General features: G+C 61.5%; 1 protein-coding gene across 2 annotated transcripts; it reads right to left on the bottom strand.

The window, feature by feature from the left end:
* Window positions 1-2,988: 2,988 nt before the first annotated feature.
* Window positions 2,989-14,999, bottom strand: LOC102046711 (glycine receptor subunit alpha-4). 2 transcript variants are annotated; one of them, XM_055727768.1, is made up of 10 exons: window positions 14,626-14,999; window positions 11,803-11,936; window positions 11,350-11,417; window positions 10,368-10,591; window positions 10,150-10,232; window positions 9,785-9,925; window positions 9,488-9,702; window positions 9,032-9,181; window positions 8,026-8,130; window positions 2,989-5,271 (listed from the first exon to the last, which is right to left on the bottom strand). In XM_055727768.1, the coding sequence occupies exons 1-10, from the start codon at window positions 14,706-14,708 to the stop codon at window positions 4,984-4,986; spliced, it is 1,491 nt and encodes a 496-aa protein (XP_055583743.1). In that variant the 5' UTR covers window positions 14,709-14,999; the 3' UTR covers window positions 2,989-4,983. The 2 variants fall into 2 exon arrangements, with proteins under 2 accessions (XP_055583743.1, XP_055583744.1); XM_055727769.1 differs by lacking the exon at window positions 8,026-8,130 and having other exon boundaries at window positions 14,626-14,997.
* Window positions 15,000-16,032: the final 1,033 nt, after the last annotated feature.

Genomic DNA, 16,032 nt, shown 5'->3' with positions numbered 1-16,032 from the left:
TTTGATAATTGTTCCTTGTTTCAGTGCCGGGGTCCTCCCCCTGGCCCTTGAGGGGCTGAAGCGCAGAGGCTTCTCAAAGTCGGACAAAACAAGCCGCTTTGGGAGCTGGAAAACCTCATCGCTTTGTTTTTTTCTTGTTCAAAACCACAGCCCAGAGCTGGGCAGTTATCCCGTATTCCCAGGGCTTGGGAGCACTGCAGGGCTGATCCCTGCTTGTGTCTGGGCTCCAGCCCTCTGTTACTGCCCCTTGCCAGGTGTCCTGCCTGCCCTTGCGATACCTGGCACCCACATCCCTTGGGCTGGGGAGCTTGTGAGGTGCCCTGTGGCCTGCACGTGCTGGTTGGCTTCCCCTGGGTGGTGCAGGCTGGTCCCATAGTGTTGCCAGGGGGGGTGGATGTGGCCGTGGGGGTATGGGGTTTGGCAGAGTACAGTGAAGCCCCTCTGAGCGGGCAGAGGTGGGCTGTGGGGTGATGCTGCAGCTTAGATCACAGGGACACACTGGGGGCCAAAGTGCCTTTGGGCTCCTGGGGCTCCTCTGTCCGCAGGCAGTGCTGGCAGAGCTGTGCTGAGGGTTGGGGTGCTGGCACTGCCACACTGCCTGAGTGCCCTGCACATGCACCTTCCCTGGGGTGGAAGGATCCTGCCCCATGGGGCCGGCTGTAGCAGGACTGCAGTCCTGCGAGGGCCCTGTGCACCACGGCTTGACTGGATCGCAGCAGGGCATGCTGCCAGTCCAGCTCCTGTCACTTTCCCTGTGCCTTGGTTTCCCCATCTTTAAGGACCAGCCCTGGCCCACTCAGGACTGGCTTTCTGACTTTGGAGCTTGATATTTAACAAAAAATCTGTGCCCGGGCAACATGTGAAGGGCACTGGGTATTCAGAGCCCCACAAAAGCTGTCACCTGTTCTTGCTGCATAGAGCTCACCTGGCCCCGAAGCTGATGTCCCGAGCAGCATGGGACATGCTCTCCTGCAGGCATTGGTCCATCCAGACAGGGTGGTTTGCTCAACCTCCGGCAGCTGGTGTTGCCCCAAGGCAGCTCCAGGCTGTGGGTGCATGCAGGAGGCTCTGGTGAGGGAGAGGGGGAGGAAGGGAAGGTTTGGTGCCCCAGTGCCACCATGCGCAGCAGCACAGCTCAGCTCCAGCAGGATCAGGCCCTCTGTGCTTGGCAGAGTAGGGGCCTATCTGGCATGCTGCCACAGTGCCTGGCCAAGAGCATGTTTGCTCGGCCCCATGCAGGAGCCCCGGGGAGCCCTTGGGGCTGGCAGGGGGCTGTGCTGCCCCAAACCTGTGTGTGCCCATGGCTGCCCACCCCTGGGCTGTTGGGAAGCAGCTGGTGCTGCTGATGATCATTTTGCTGTCTGAAAGTCCCATTAACCCAGAGTAACTCCATTAACTTCCATTTAAACTAGCAATTAACTTGGCCATGGCTGTTGGTCCCATGCCTGCAGCTGCTTTCCGTGGTGGCTGGGATGCATCCTGCAGTGCACGGCCTTGGATGGGAAGTGGAAAACTCTGTCAGAAGGCCATGGGCTTTGCTGGGGGATGGAGCCACCTGCGCTGGCCTCTGGCCATGCTGCAACCCACAGGAGGGCATGGGGCTCAGCACCCCCAGCCTGGGCTCTGCCACTGTCCCCAGGATGTGAGCAACCTGCTGGAGCTGTGTGCTGGAGGGCAATGACAGCCGTGCAGCTCTGTGGGTGTCCCAGCAGGTCCCAATCCAAACTGGGCTGCTGGGAGGACAAGGGGTGGGGGCTAAGTGCTGCTCCTGACCCTGAAACTGCTCCCAGGGACACCGGAGCTGCAAGAGTCTGCAGATCTGTGGGGCAGCGTTCCCCTCATGCCTTTGCAAGTGCGGTGCCAGCAGCAAGGCCCCCCGCACTTTGCTGTGACCAGCACACGGGACCTGGGAGCTTTAACTTAGGAAGGTTGTATTGGCTTTTTACCCTATTCGTTCTTCTGGGACGTGTTGTTTCTCAGAGCCAGGGGGCTTAGGGCTGACGGCAGCGTTTATCTCCAGACACTAGGTGCCCAGACCTGATGTTCAGCAAGGGAGAGAAAGAAAAGCAGGGAGTGAAGAAGCTGGGCACACCGCACTGGCGTGAAACAGCTCCCAGCTCTTCCCTTGGCTGCATCCTTTCTAGGTTTGGGGTGGGGGCAGGAGAAAGGTTTTGGGGGGTTTGATTTGTCCCATCTGAAGAAAAAAAACCAGCACCAAACCAGCATGGGTGCATTTGCTTTCTCTCTTCCCTGCCACAGAAGACCCCAATGGGGCTGGGCAGGCGATGGGGCTGCGAGGTACCAACAGAGCCGGTCTGTGAAACTTGGCCAGGAGGACAGAGGGAGATTGATGTTTGCTCGGGTGCTCAGCCCTCAGCTGCAGGCTCTGCCTGCCCCTGTGCCAGCTGGGGACAAAAGTGCTGGCCCCGGATGGCACTGCAGGGCTGGCGTAAGCCCCCTGGGACAGCTGGCAGCTCTGTAAGGCTGGCATCTGCCCAGCGAGCCGGCACGAAGGGACCGCACAGGGAGGCTCACCCATCAGGATGCTTGCCTGCATTCGGGTGTCTGAGCTCCACCACAGAGCCGAAGCACCCCCTACCCGACTTCTGCCCCATCTTGGGTCCTTCCCCCTGGCCAAGCCCGGGTGGGGTGGAAAGGAGCTGGGGTGACCACAGGGAGTACCCACAGAGCTGGAGGGGGGCAAGGAGAGTGATGAGGTTTGGGGCTGGGAGCTTGTGGGGGGCTCCTGCCCAGCCCTGCTGGTGTCTCCCACATGGGAGATAAAACCTGACAGTCACCGCCAATTGTGTCAGAAAAATCACCCCTGGAAGTAATGATCTTGGGGTGCAATTGCAGTTCAGGGCTTCTGTCCCCAGAGGACTGTTGTACCCTTGTCCCCACGTCCCTCCCACACACCTGGAGCTGGCTGTAGGGTCTTTGGAAGAGGCAAACCCCCAGCACACCACTGAAAATCCCAGAAAGGCTTTATTTGCGTAGGAAGATTGATGCTGTTTAAAAACCCACCGCTGCTAGAGGGTGGCTTGGCTGCCTAGTGCCTGCGAGCGCTGCCTGGCACTGGCACCTCCCCGTTGCTGCCTCTGGGCACTGGGTGCCAGGTGAGCTGAGCAGTCGAGGTGCAACCCCTTCCTCTGCCTCCAAACGGAGCCTTCCCAAAAACACGTCCCAAAAGCCTGACCTGGAAGCACGGTGGGGCCCTGTGGGGACCCCCACAGCTGGGAGGGCATGTACAGCAGTGGCGGTGGGATGGAGCTGGCTCAGCTGTCCTGGTGGGTCCTGGGAGTGGCCTGGGGCCAGTTCTCTTCCACTTGCCCCATCTGTGAAATGGGTGCATGTGGCTGAGTGCTCTGCAGGGCTGGAGGGGCTGGGCAGGGGGTGGGAATGGCAGGGCTTCGCCCCCAGTGACTCATGCGATGGAGAGGGTGATGCCTGCCTGAGGAGTGGGGCTGGGGGCCATGGCAGGGGGCTCTGCCCAGGTCTGGCTTCATCAGGCAGTGCTGGCCTCCTGCCCACCCTGCAGGGTCCCTTTTGCCATGATAGGCGGGTCACTGGGGCCCTCGCTGTTAAATGGTGGCACCACAGCCTCCAAGGAAAGGGGCAAATCCAGTTTCCATCCCACCCTGCTTGGAAGACCCTGGGCACCCTCCTGCACTGGGGATTGTGGGGAGATGGGCTCTGCTGGGCTGCAGCCCTCCCTGGGCTGGCTGTGAGCAGGGGGAAAGGAGAGCATCAACACATTTCTTTCTGTAGGATCTACAAAAACATCACCTACTGCTTTTATTTCCTGCTAAGCACAGAGGATATCCAGGTCTGGAGGGCTGGAAGCCTTGCTGAGCTTGTCTTGTTGAGGTTTTGGATGCTCTCCTCTCCAGTGGAGGAGCAGCAGGGGTGAACCTGCCTGGGGGACACCGCGCCTGGGTGCCAGGGTGGGGAAAAAGCTGGGGAACAGGGCGGTTCTCACCTCCAGCTCTCTGCTGGCACTGTGGTGCTGTGGGAACGTAGCAGTCTGGGGATGCCACCACTCATTCTACTCCTTCAAAAGGATAGGCCAAGCTGCCCCCACTACTTTCATCCTAAAAATCTCTATCAGAAGATGGGCTGTGGGCCCTGCCCTGCAAGGGAGTGCACTGCTGGCTCCCCAGTGCCAAGCAGCTCTTCCCTGCAGCTGCAATGGCCATTTGTGTCCCTTCACCACCAGCAGGACTGGGCTCACCTGCTGCCTGCCCCAGGGCTGGCATTTCCTCAAAGAAAATGGAGCCTTCTGCCCGGTGTCCCTGCCACAGTCCCGCCTGCAGCTGCGGGCATCGTGGGCACCTCTGGGCTCTGCAGGGAGAGAAGCATCCCCGACCCACTGCTTTGCTGTGCGTTGGAGCTGGCTAGGGGCCAGAGGCACCCTGTCCACTGCTGGACTGGGGGCTATGGGGCCATAGCCAGCATCCCACACAGTCCGAGCTCAGGCAGGGGTGCTGTGTGCTCTTTCCTGCAACCAAGCTCCAGGCCAGGGGAGGAGAGAGGACTGCACCCTCTCGCCTGCCTGCTTGTGGCCCATGACTCAGTGATGCAGCCTGAAGAAGCAGCAACTTGACATGGAAGGAGCGGAGAGGTGGAGAGTGTTTGGCTGGGAAGTGGTGTTCCCTGGCCACCAGCATCCCTCAGTACCAGAACCTCCCCTGTGCCCTGGCACACAGCATCCCCAGGTACCTGGGGCTCCCCCTGCAGCACAGCATCCCTGGGTACCTGGGGGTGACACCATGCAGAAGGCAGGAGAGGACCTGGGGTTGCTGATCCCTGCCCTTGGTGCCCCAGCTTCCAAAGGGACATGGGAGCTGCCACTTGTCCAGGCTCTGAGGCCCAGCCTGGCAGTGCTGCTGCTCCAGGACAGAGGGGAACGTGGTTCTGGCTGAGGTCATGGTGCCTGGGCGCACTGGGACATCAGACCGAGAGGCAGTCATGCTTTTCCAGGCCTCAGGGCACCGAGTGGATGTCCTCTGAGCGCAGCACTTTGTAGACAACCCAGTAGAAGATATTGAAGACCAGGAAGGTGAAGGGAAAGACAGCTCGGGAGATGGTGTCAATGCGTTTTGCCCGGTCAATGTAGCGCCTGCGGAGGCTTTCCCCTTCCCGCAGCAGCATGCTGGCTGGTGGGGGGCTGTAGATGCCAGGGCCCTCCCCAGCTCCATTCTTTGGCTGCAGGCAGTGGCTCAGCCCATAGCCTCGCAAGTAGAAGCGACTCTCACGGACAAGCTCTTCCTCCTGGTGAAAGGAAAGGCTGTCAGCTGGGGCATCCCATGGACATCGATACTGCAGGGTGAGCAGGCATTTGCGGCTGCATGTCCTAGACACCCCCCACCAGGCGATACAGTCATGTGAGTGCCCAGCACAAGGTTAGGTGCTTTTTCAGAAAGCTCAAAGTGTGCAGGAAAAAGCAGGCTGTGGGCAGAGGCAGGCAGTGGTGTGTGCAGGTGGAGGTGAGCACTGACCGACTGCTTTGTCATCAGGACCGTGTTTTAAGGGAGCATCCAAGGGCAACCCTGACCCTGGCAGCCCGACACTGATCCCTCTGGTCTCCACCCAGCTCCAGCCTGGGGACTTGGGAAGCCTGGTTCTCTGGCAGCCGAGGGGCTGGGGGTGAAATGGTGGAGGGAGAGATGGGAACATATGGGTGCAGGGGATGCAGGTTGCATTGAGAGGCAGGTTACCCTGGGGTGCAGAGAGCCTGGGGGTGCAGGCACTGTTGTGACAGCTGTGTTTGCTGCAGGGTGGAAGTGTGCTTGTGTCAGTGAATAGGAGGAGGCAAGCAGCTTGCAAGGGAAGAGCTGGCCAGGGATGCAGGAGCCTGGCTACCATCAGGACTTGCAGGCCCCCCGGGTCCCTCCAAGGGCCCAGACCCCCATTTCTCTCTATGGCTGCTTGGTGGGGGCTGTCCAGCACAACAGAGGAGCGGGGCTGAGCGAGCTGGACTCCTTCCTTGCTGGTCTCTCTGCCCTTGCTCACCCCAACTCCCCCCATGCTGGTGGGAGGCTACAGAGAGGGCAGTTGCCCTGTGAAGCTGCATGCCTGTAAAATCTTCAAAAGTGCCGTGTAAGCCAGGCACCTGCCCTCACCCTCTGGTCGCAGTCTACTGCCACTGTTTGCGGCATGGCTCTGGTCACTTCGTGGCCACTTGGGTGCATGCCAGTGGTGCCCATGCCCCTCCCCACCAACAGCTGCCCACTGTTAGTGACTCGCCTCGTCCTGCTCTTCTATCCTCTGGGGTGTTGTGTGTGCAAAGGTTTGGCAAGGGGCTGGCACATGCAAGCCCAGGCTGCGTGTCTGGCTTCTTGATGAGCCCACAGGCCACTTTGGTCTCTGTGGCTCGTGTTGCCTCTGCTCTGCTTGTGCCCTATCCAGCTGCGGTGGGTCTCTTCTCCCAGGGCATGCTGGAGGCCAGCCCCTCACCTCACGCCATGCCTGCACACAGCCCGGGTGCCAGATCCCAGACATCATCTCCAGCTGGCACTGCCCTCCAAACCATGGAGAGCAGCTTTCTCGCTGAGGTCAGCCTGCACAGGCGCTCAGCCGGCAAGGGGGATCTCATGCAGAGAGCTTGCACCCTGGTATCTTTATTTAACTCAGCAATCCACCAGCTAAGCAAGATTTCTCAGTGGGAAGAGCAGCAGTGGCTCAAATTGCTGAGATCAGTTCTCATTTGCAGCAGAGTTTTATTCCCCTGCTCCAGGCTGAGTGCTTGTGGCTGCCCCAGGGGACACTGTGCCAGGGAACGGGGGACTGGGATGGGGGGATGGGGGGTGGACGGACTGTGTGCCCTGGGAGGCAGCAGCTATTCCCCTGGCCCAGGGAGGCAGCAGCCCCAGCCAGGGCATTTGGGGGAGGAGATGGCAAACTGGGGATGCTAGTCCTCCCAGCTGGGTCCCTCTGGGTTGGGGCAGCCCAGGGTGCTTGCTGGGTGCCAAGGCTGAGTGCAGGGGGCTCCCAGGGCCCAGCTTTGCGGGATCTGTGGGAGGGATTTGCTACTGGGCTGTGGCACCCAGGCTGTGCTGTGTCAGGCAGTGCTGGCACAGGACCTGTGGGCACCGGGGCTCTGCTCCGGTCTCTGACCCAGCAGCAAGCCAGGGTGCTCCTGGCTGCAACCAGAGCCTTGCTGGTGGCACCCCAGGGTGGCTTTGCAGCCTCCACCTCAGAGCAGTGGCACTTTGGTCTCTTTTAAGCCGGCAGATGGTTCCTAGGCTCAGCAGAGCCTCCCGCTCCCTGTCCAGGTGGATGTTTGTCTCCCGGAGCGGGTGCTCAGGGCCTGTGACAGGCAGGGAGCAGGGGAGCGCTCTGGGGGGAGCCAGGAAGCCTCTCCTGGCATCCAAGGCCTGATGATGGCAGAGGAGAGGCTTGGGGCAGCCCAGGCAGGTGGGGAGGCAAGGATGTACCAGACCTGATCTCCTCTCCTGGTCGTACCCAGGCATCCCCACACCAGCCTGGAAGCCTGCCCTGCCCCACCGCTCCTCCCTACACCTCAAGCTGCAAAGGGCCTGTGTGCCCTGAGCAACTGCCCGCACCGGGGCTACTGCAGGCAGCCGCAAGTGCCACAGACCTGCCTGTGCCGGGAAGGACGGACAGGCAGAGCCCTCACCTTTGCCAGAGATGTGGGCATGGCCTGGGCAGCTGGGCAGCAGCCCAGGGGTGGCCATTGGTCTGCCCCAGCATCACTCACCCCTTGGCAGAGGGGGCTGCACTGGTCCTGCTTTATGGAAAAGGAAACTGAGGCACGGAGCGGGGGTGTCTCCAGGGAACTCTGTTCTATTCCCATCCCTTTCAAATCTCTTTTCAGCCCAGGGAGTAGCAGCTCCATCCTACAGGCAAATGCTCTGTGCAAATCTCTGCCCTGCTTCTTCCACAGGCCCTTGCTGGCCCCTGAGGCCAGCTCCTTGGGGGCTTATTTTGGGGAGGCAGGGTGAGGCTGACTGGGGGTGCACTGTGCTGCACTGTGGGGGGAGCTGCTGGAGGGTTGTGCTTTACCCGGGAGTTGGAGAGCTGCGAGAGCGTCGTGTAGGTGTGCTCGCCGCCGTGCTGGCTGCTCAGCTGCCGCAGGGACTCCAGGCTGGCTGTCCCGCTGCTCAGGCCCTTTTGGCATCCAACAGAGTGCACCAAACAGAAACAGGACAGCGGGTGATGGATGGCTCTGCCCTGACCCCAGGGACAGCAGCTCTGGGTGCCGGGATGGGGATGACAGGGGACTGGGGGCTCTGTGTGGGGGGGAAAAGCCCCCCCCAGCAGTGCCTGGGCACTGGTATCTGTCTTCAGCATGTGCCAAAGGGATTTGGCCACACAGGGCACTGCGAGCCTGTGCGGTGTGTATGTGTGCTTGTGTTTTCCATGGAGGTCTGGTGCCTCATGTTGTGCTTATGGCAAGAAAATGAGAGTGGGGCAGCTGTGTGCCTTCCCCAAGCATCTCACAGGCCTTATGCCTGTGCCAGTGGGCTGCCGGAGGGGAGGGCTGTCCTGCCAGTGAGGGACCATGCCTCTCCAGGCCATGCTGTGCTCCCATCTGCAGCCCAGACCCTGTCCCTTGGTGCCACCAGGTCCCCTTGGTGCTTCACCGCCCTGATGGAGCAGTGAGCCCCAGTCATTGTTGCAGCACAGTGAGGAACCCCAGTTTGGGGCTGCAGGTAAGGGGGAATGACGTTTCCCCCACCATTGCTGTTTATTTTTCTGCTTTTTCTGAGGAAGCAGAGCTTAGGGATGTTCCAGCAGGAGGAGGATGGCACCCTGGGCACGTTTGTGCTGGCAGGGCCTGGGGCACCCATGGGTGCAGTGCACTGTGCTAGTCAGGCAGACAGGACTGTGATGCCCATGGGTCCCTGCTGTGCTGGAGGGGCTGGCCGCAAGCCCTGGGCAGTGGGACACAGCCCAGCACTGAGCCCTGCCCCGGTAGCTGCTGAGAAGCTGGCCCTGCAGGCCTGGGTGTCCCCTTGGTGGCTGAGGATGGGCAGACATTGTGACAGCAGTGGCAGGAAGGACTCACCATCCTCTGTCGCCGCTGGCGCCGGCGCAGGCGCATGAACTCCTTGTGCTGGCGGGAGACAAAGTTGACGGCTGCGTACTCCAACAAGGCGGCAAAGACGAATAGCAGGCACACAGCCATCCAGATATCGATGGCCTTCACGTAAGAGACCTGCAAGGGTGAGAGGGGGCTCAGGGACCCACTGCCCCCCACCTCACTTGTCCCCCTCACTGCCAGGTCCTCTGCCAAGGAGCACAGGAGCCCTCTCAGCCGGGACACACAGGCCAGAGCTCGCCCAGGCAAGCAGCAGCACGTTCCTTCCCCCTCAGCAAGTGTGGTGCCCTAGCTGGCACGGAGCCAGCCATTCCCAAGGGAATGATGTCCCTAGGGCACGGGGCGGGGGCAGGGGGGCAGTGGGCACCCCAGGTATGTTGGGCAGGCTGCAGTGTGGGAGCCCAGCATGGAGCCAGCACTGACCTTGGGCAGGGAGGCACGGGAGCCAGCGCTCTGCGTGGTCATGGTGAGCACAGTGGTGATGCCCAAGCCCACCCGTGCTGGCGCCGCATCCATGTTGATCCAGAAGGAGACCCAGGAGAGGATGACGATGAGCAGGCTGGGGATGTACATCTGGATCAAGTAGTAACCCATCTGCCTCTCCAGGTGGAACTTCACCTCAATGCAGGTGAACTTGCCTGCAGGGAAAGACAGCCCTGATGGGTGAGAGGGACCCCTGGGCCATGGTGAGGGATGGCAGCAGGTCCCTGGGGTACTCACCTGTATTGTAGTACTTGGTGCAATAGCCCAGGTCCTTCTCATCCCTGAGGATGAACTGTGGGAGCGTCAAGCCCTCTGCCACTTGCACAGCCTCCTGCTTCTCCAGCCACTCAAAGATGAGGTCGTTCATGGTGTAGCCAACTGGAGGGGACAGAGGGAACCATGGGCTGGGGTGGGGGATATGCACCCCATTCATCCCCACCATGAATGACCACTCCTTCCTGCTCACCTCCCTCAGAAGCAGGGAGAAGCCAACCTTTGGGATGGGGTGGGATGGGATGGGATGGGATGGGATGGGATGGGATGGGATGGGATGGGATGGGATGGGGGGATGAAGCACAGCTTGAAGCCCCCTAGATACTTACAGCTTTCCAGCTGCATGGTGCATGTCTGGATGTCCATGGGGAAGTTCTTGAGGTCCATGGGGCAGGACAGGATTAATGTTAGCCTGGAGGAGGCAGAGGAAAGGAGAGGGTTGCTGAAGGCTGGGGCAGTTGAAGTGGAAAAGCTGCCCCGTGGAAGGAAAAGAGCAAATCTTTGCCTTGCCAGTTCGGCACTGCACCAGAGGGTGAGAGGGTTCTACCTAATGCTGTAGAGCACATTGCCATTCTTGAAGATACGCAGCAGCTTGTTATCGGTGGTGACCTCGTGGAAATTGGCCCCTTTCTCGTTGGCAAAGAACAAGTCTGGCTTCCAGATGGAGTCAAGCATGGAGGGGTCAAGGTCGAGGGAGTCGTCAGGGTACTCGCGGTAAGCCAGGCGGGGGTCATTCCACTGCTGCCGCAGGAACACGTTCACCCGGTAGTCCTGGGGCAGAAGGCACTGCATCAGCAGGGAGCACCCCATGGTGCCCAGGGAGGAGGAGGAGGAAGTGGAGGGGGGTCTCTTGGTGGAGGCTCAGCCCTGCACGTGCTGCCTGCCTGACACTAACCACACGTGGGACAGGGGCAGCTCAGGAGCCTTCTCACGCTGTCCAGCAGCCAGGGGAAATTAAAAAACCAAAGCCACAGCAGCTAAGCGGAGAGGGAGGAGTAGGAGGACCAGCAGCTGCTGCCTGCAGTGTTTCTCACAGGGCTCTATGGCCCTGTAGGGAGGGGTTGATGTGACGGTTGACAGTATCAAGGCTTTGCAGTGGCACAAACAAGGAATTTTTAGCGCTTGGGCATCCTCAAAGGAGTTCCTTATGCACCTGAGGAGGCTGGAGATGGTGGGGACACATTGCTCATTTGTGTTATAATGTACCTGGAAGCCTGCAAGCAGCAGGGAGTGGAGCTACCAGCAGCTACCTCGCCCTGACCCCTTGGGGTGTTTCTCCCAGCTCAGGCATGGGGAATGTGGTCCACACAGCCAAACTCTGATTAACTGACCCCAGAAAAGCCACGACCATTTGCTATGGCTCTGCATGTCCCCACCACAGTGCCAGAGCTGGCTCTGGGCAAGGGCTCACAGGACTCCCCCGATCACGGCCACGGGCTCGGGCACTGGGATATGCACAATCCCTGGCAGAGCCACCACCAGCCCTGACGCACTGGGAAAGGAGCCCGTCACGCTGGCGAAACCCTCACCATGGTGGTCTCAGTGACAGAGCCGAAGCTGTTGATGAAGATGTTGCACGTCACGTTGACAGGCGGACCTGGAAAACAGCATGAAGCCTCCTCTTGCCGCTGGCTGGGGAGACGTGCACCACACAGACACACGTGGGGGTGATGCCTCCTCCACGTGCTGTGTGGATGAATGCACACGAGCATCCCCCTGCCTGCTGGGCTCACCCCTGTAGTGTGTCGGGGTGAACCCCAGCACACCCTGCAAGCACTGCAGCTGCCCACGCCGGCAGGCCCAGCAGGCACGTGCAAGGCGGCTGTGATTGCAGGAGCAGCCAGGACTCTGGGGAGGGTGCCGGGATGAAAGAATGTGTGTCAGGGTCCTGCCCCCAAACCCACGCCTGCCCATTCCCTGGTTTTGGGCAGCCATAAGCATGGATCACTGCCAGGGTTGGGAACCTCACATCTTCCTCTTACCTTTGAAGTTGGGTCGGATCCGGGCGTCATACCCTGACGTTCGTCCCATAAGCTTGTCCAGGAAATCAGAGGGTGACATGGGCTGGGGTGAGCTTCGGGAAGCAGCTTTAATCTCCTCCCGCCCTGAGACCAGCCTGCAGGGCAGAGGAGGCAGGTTAGCTGCCTGCTGGCAGCAAGGGTCTGCAGGCACATTTTGGCACCCTGCCGGGATTGCCAGCTGGCAGGGGAAGCGGCTGTGCCCCTGCCGCATCTGCTCCAGTGCTGAGTCAGCGTGCTGACCCTGGGACCCCTTCCTCCATCCGCTGTGATCCTGGTGGCTTGCCCCCTTGCCTGCCACAGTCTGAGTGCCACACGCCCACATTTTGCCTGTCCCCCTACCAACAAAGTCCCTGCCTGCCATGTCCCCTGGCATGGTGTTTGGGGCTGGGAGGGGTGGGGATGGGATGGGATGCAGCGGACAATGGCCTTGTGCATAGCAGATGGGTTCTGTTCCAGTGCTGGAGGGGGGAAGTGGGGAGGGACCCTCCCTGGGTTCAATTGCAAGCCCTGGCTTGAGTTGCTGAGCGAACATCGGTACTCTGCCTGCATAGACTCATGGCCTGGGGGGCTTGGCTTGCGGGACACGACACACGCCCTGAGCCATGGGCTGCTCTGGCTTGAATGATGAGGTTCCCAGGAGCACAGCTGGGGTTGTGACACCTTGCCAGGGACCAAGATGATGTGGCAGGAGAGGAGCAGCAAAACCTACCTCCCCACCGGCTGTGGCGTGGAGCTGACATGAGCTTTCCCATGCAGCACTCCCAATAATGATGGAGACTTATTTAAACTGACCTTGGAGGGGCTATTTTTGTGAATGCATCTTAGCCTGCCAGTTTCTCTCCTTCCATCAGTCTATAATGATCATTTCAAGAAACAATGCGAGAGATGTTCGCTCACCATATTGACAGGCATTTGGCTGTGATGGAGAGGAATTAGCTGGAGACCTCTAGACCCCAAAAGAACTTTGAGCATATTGCTGGTGCTGCTGCTTGCTGCCTCATAACTCTGCCAGGTCCATGCCCAGGTGGGTCCCACTCCTGCTTGGAGCTACAACCGTGTTATCACAAGCAAAGGATGATGCTGGGAGCTGAGACCCCTTGAGGCCCTTGTTCCTACCAACACACCTTGTCCCTTACCTCCTCTCAGGAGAGGAGGATTCATCCCGGAGGGGCTTATATGCATTCTTGCCAGTTAGAAATGGCCACAATGGCCACACAAAAATGATCCAGCCAGGGAGGTTTTCCCTTTAATTGGAGGTGGGCAGCAGAGTACCAGAGACTGGTCCTGGCCAAGAGCAAAAGGCTGAGAGCAAGTCCCCTTCTGGGAGCTGTGTTAGAAAGGTGCACCTTTGGGAGGAGAGCTGCAAGAGGGTAACAAGGAGTTAAATCAGGCCTCTGCCTGCCTCACAGCTGTGAATCTTGTCCTCCCCTACTGGAGAGGAAGATGAGGGTTCTCCCCGGAGCATGTGGGAGGAAGGCTCCCTTGGCACTGCGACAGCTAGCTCCGTGAAGCAGCAGCAGATCTGCAGCCCCAGCAATGCTCAGACCCCGGGGATTGCAGGGGGTGCAGAAGTGCCCTGGGTGCAGCCACCTCCATCACTGGCAAAGCCATGCTGGCACACAGCCCCTGGGTCTGGGCTCTTCCCAAGGTTTGGCTGTAGCTCCCCATTTTGGGCACTGCCTGCCCCAGGGGACTCTGCCACTAACCTGACCCAGGCACTGCGGGGCCCTGGAGCTCAGCACCTCCATGAAGCGAGAGGATAATGGGGCTGCAAAATGATCATGCCTGCCTAAAAATGCCACCTGAGATAAGCAGTTTCCGCATGTGAAGTGATGACATTTTGATACGGTTTCCCCCCTCCCCACCACAAATGCTGCGGTTCCCTCACACAGTTGTACTGGATGAGCTGGTGAGAGGGAGAGTGAGGGCAGGGAGTGGGCTCAGCCCAGGGGCACTGCAGCCCCCCAAACACTCCCTGCCTGGACCATTCTACCCTGCATCCCACCTTGTCCCAGATAGCAACAAGGTGGCCAGAGATGGAAAAAGGGACCGGTGGGCTTCGGACTTTCCACCCAAGTGGGCCAAGAGTTGTTCTTGCACCCACGGGACCTGGGGCACCCACTGGCCTGGGTGAGCCAGGGGCCAGGTTAGGGACTGTCCTGAGCCCCCCCAAACACCCTGAGCCAGGAGAGGGTCTGGGCATCACAGGGGCTTTGCAGCCCTGCAGAAGGAGCTGCCTGGGCCATCACCTGGCTCAGCTCGCCCCTTCTCCCACTGTGGCAGGGTCCCAGCTGCCCTGGGGTCTGGGGGACCAGCGGGGACCCAGCACCGGGCCAGGGGCTGCTGGGTACAGGCAGAGCCCACCTGCGTGCCGCTGGAGCTGCACACGAACCGTCCGGTGGGTCCCCGGGGTGCTGGGTTAAGGTCCCGCGGAAAGGAGGGTGAGGCCGCGTTTGGGGGAGCTCCAGCGGCCTGCGTGGAGCTCCGGATTGGGGCTGGGAGGGTTGGGGCTGGGGGGAGCAGCCCCTGCAGAGAGGTCCGGATCGGGAGTGGGGGGTCCCGGGGCACCTCCGGGTCTGGGAGATGCTGCCCGGGTCCCGCAGGAGAGATCCGTCCCCGGGAGGGAGTGGTGCGCGGGTCCCGGAGGGGAAGTGCGGCTCCCGGGGGATGGGGGGCAGGTGCGGGGGGGTGCGGTGCGGAGAGCCGCTGCCCCCGCAGCCCCCGGCCCGCGAGCGGGGCCGCCCCGCCGGCCGCGCAGCGCCGAGACCCGCGCCGTGCGCTCACCTGAGCGGGCCGCGCCGGGGCAGGAGGCAGCCGAGGAGGAGGAGGAGGAGGAAGGCGAGGGCACCGGCCCGGAGCGCGCCCATCCCGCCGCAGCCCGCAGCCCCGCCGCCCCGGGCGCACGGGCATGACCCGGCCGGCGGCGGCGGCGCTCCCGCTCCCGCTCCCGCCGCACCGGGGCCGCTGCCGCCGCCGCTGCCGCCGCCCCCCGCCCGGTCCCGCTCCTCATAGTCCGGGCGAGCGGGAGCCCGCCGCGGGGTGGGCGCCAGCCGGCTGCGGGCCCCGGGAGCCGGGCGGAGCCTCGCCCGCCGCGGCGGGGAGGAGGCGGGCACGGCGGCGGGGAGCCCCCCGCCACCGCGCCCGCCTCCTCCTCACCGCCTCGGGGACCTCTGCCGCCCCGTCGGGGCTGTGCTGGAGCCCGCGTCCTCCGCGGGAGCGGGACGGCAGGTCCTGCCCCGGCGCCGGGCGGGGAGGCGGCTTCTCGCGGGGGTTGCGAGGGGCCGGGGGCGCAGGGGGTCGGGGGGGCGCAGGGGCTGGGGGGGTGCGCTAGTGCGCTGGGATCGAGGGATGCGCCGGGGTTCAGGGATGGGGCAGGGCTGATGGCTGTGCTGGGATCAGAGGACGTGCAGGGCTGAGGGATGCTCCGGGGACGAGGGACGTGCTGGGATCGAAGGCTGCGCAGGGGCTGAGGGATGCCCTGGAGATTCTGCCCGGCTGAGTGGGAGGGAGCGGCTGGGAACAGCTGGGGCCCTTCCTCCCTCTGCCCGGCCTGGCGGTGCCCGCCCCGGGGCCGCAGCACAGGGCCGGCTTGCTGACAGGCTGGGGCACAGACCCCGCGGGGCTCAGCCCTCCTGCTGGGACCCCTGTGCTTGCCTTTCCCAGAGGCTCAGCGGATGGGCAATCCTGTCCCTCGGTAGGGCCAGGTAAGCTCCTTGGAGAAGGCAAGATGGACAATCACGTCGGCGTCATGCAGGGAGCTGCACTGGCTGCCGTGGAGAGGGAAACTGAGGCAGAGGGAAGGGGGCTGCTTGTTAACCAGGGCAGCATAGGCAGGGCTGGGACTCAGGCTGCCTCTGCCCCAGCTCCTGGGGCCACCCGGCCAAGCCTCAGAGTTGCCTCTGGTCCTAGGCCATCTGTGATTAATTTGTGAGGAAGCGAATAGTATTAAAAAAAGAGCAAAGCACAGAATAAATGATTCCCGGCGGATATGTCATTCAGGTTTCTGTTCACCCTACTGTCGCTGGCTCATCTCATTTATGTGTATTAATTACAGTTTGGTAATGGCTAGGAGCTGCCGTACAAAGCCATTGCTGCAGGGGTCTGCAAAGGAGGATCTCAGCAGAGGAGGAGAAGAGTGTGGTACCCCCAACATCCACTCCCCCCAGGGCAAGTGAGGGGCTCAGGTCTGTG

Source organism: Falco cherrug, chromosome 15 (genome assembly GCF_023634085.1).
Source record: "Falco cherrug isolate bFalChe1 chromosome 15, bFalChe1.pri, whole genome shotgun sequence".
In the NCBI taxonomy this organism is placed as follows: Eukaryota; Metazoa; Chordata; class Aves; order Falconiformes; family Falconidae; genus Falco; species Falco cherrug.
The sequence above is the reverse complement of the archived record's forward strand: the minus strand, read 5'-3'. Positions and strand labels throughout refer to the sequence as shown.

Excerpts from the sequence above, each read along its gene's own strand:
- LOC102046711 (XM_055727768.1), bottom strand. The coding sequence starts at position 14,708 with ATGGGCGCGCTCCGGGCCGGTGCCCTCGCCTTCCTCCTCCTCCTCCTC. Across the intron at positions 9,703-9,784 it reads CACCAAGTACTACAATACAG|GCAAGTTCACCTGCATTGAG; the intron begins GTGAGTACCCCA and ends CTTTCCCTGCAG. Across the intron at positions 9,182-9,487 it reads CCCGTGCCTCCCTGCCCAAG|GTCTCTTACGTGAAGGCCAT; the intron begins GTCAGTGCTGGC and ends TCACCCTTGCAG.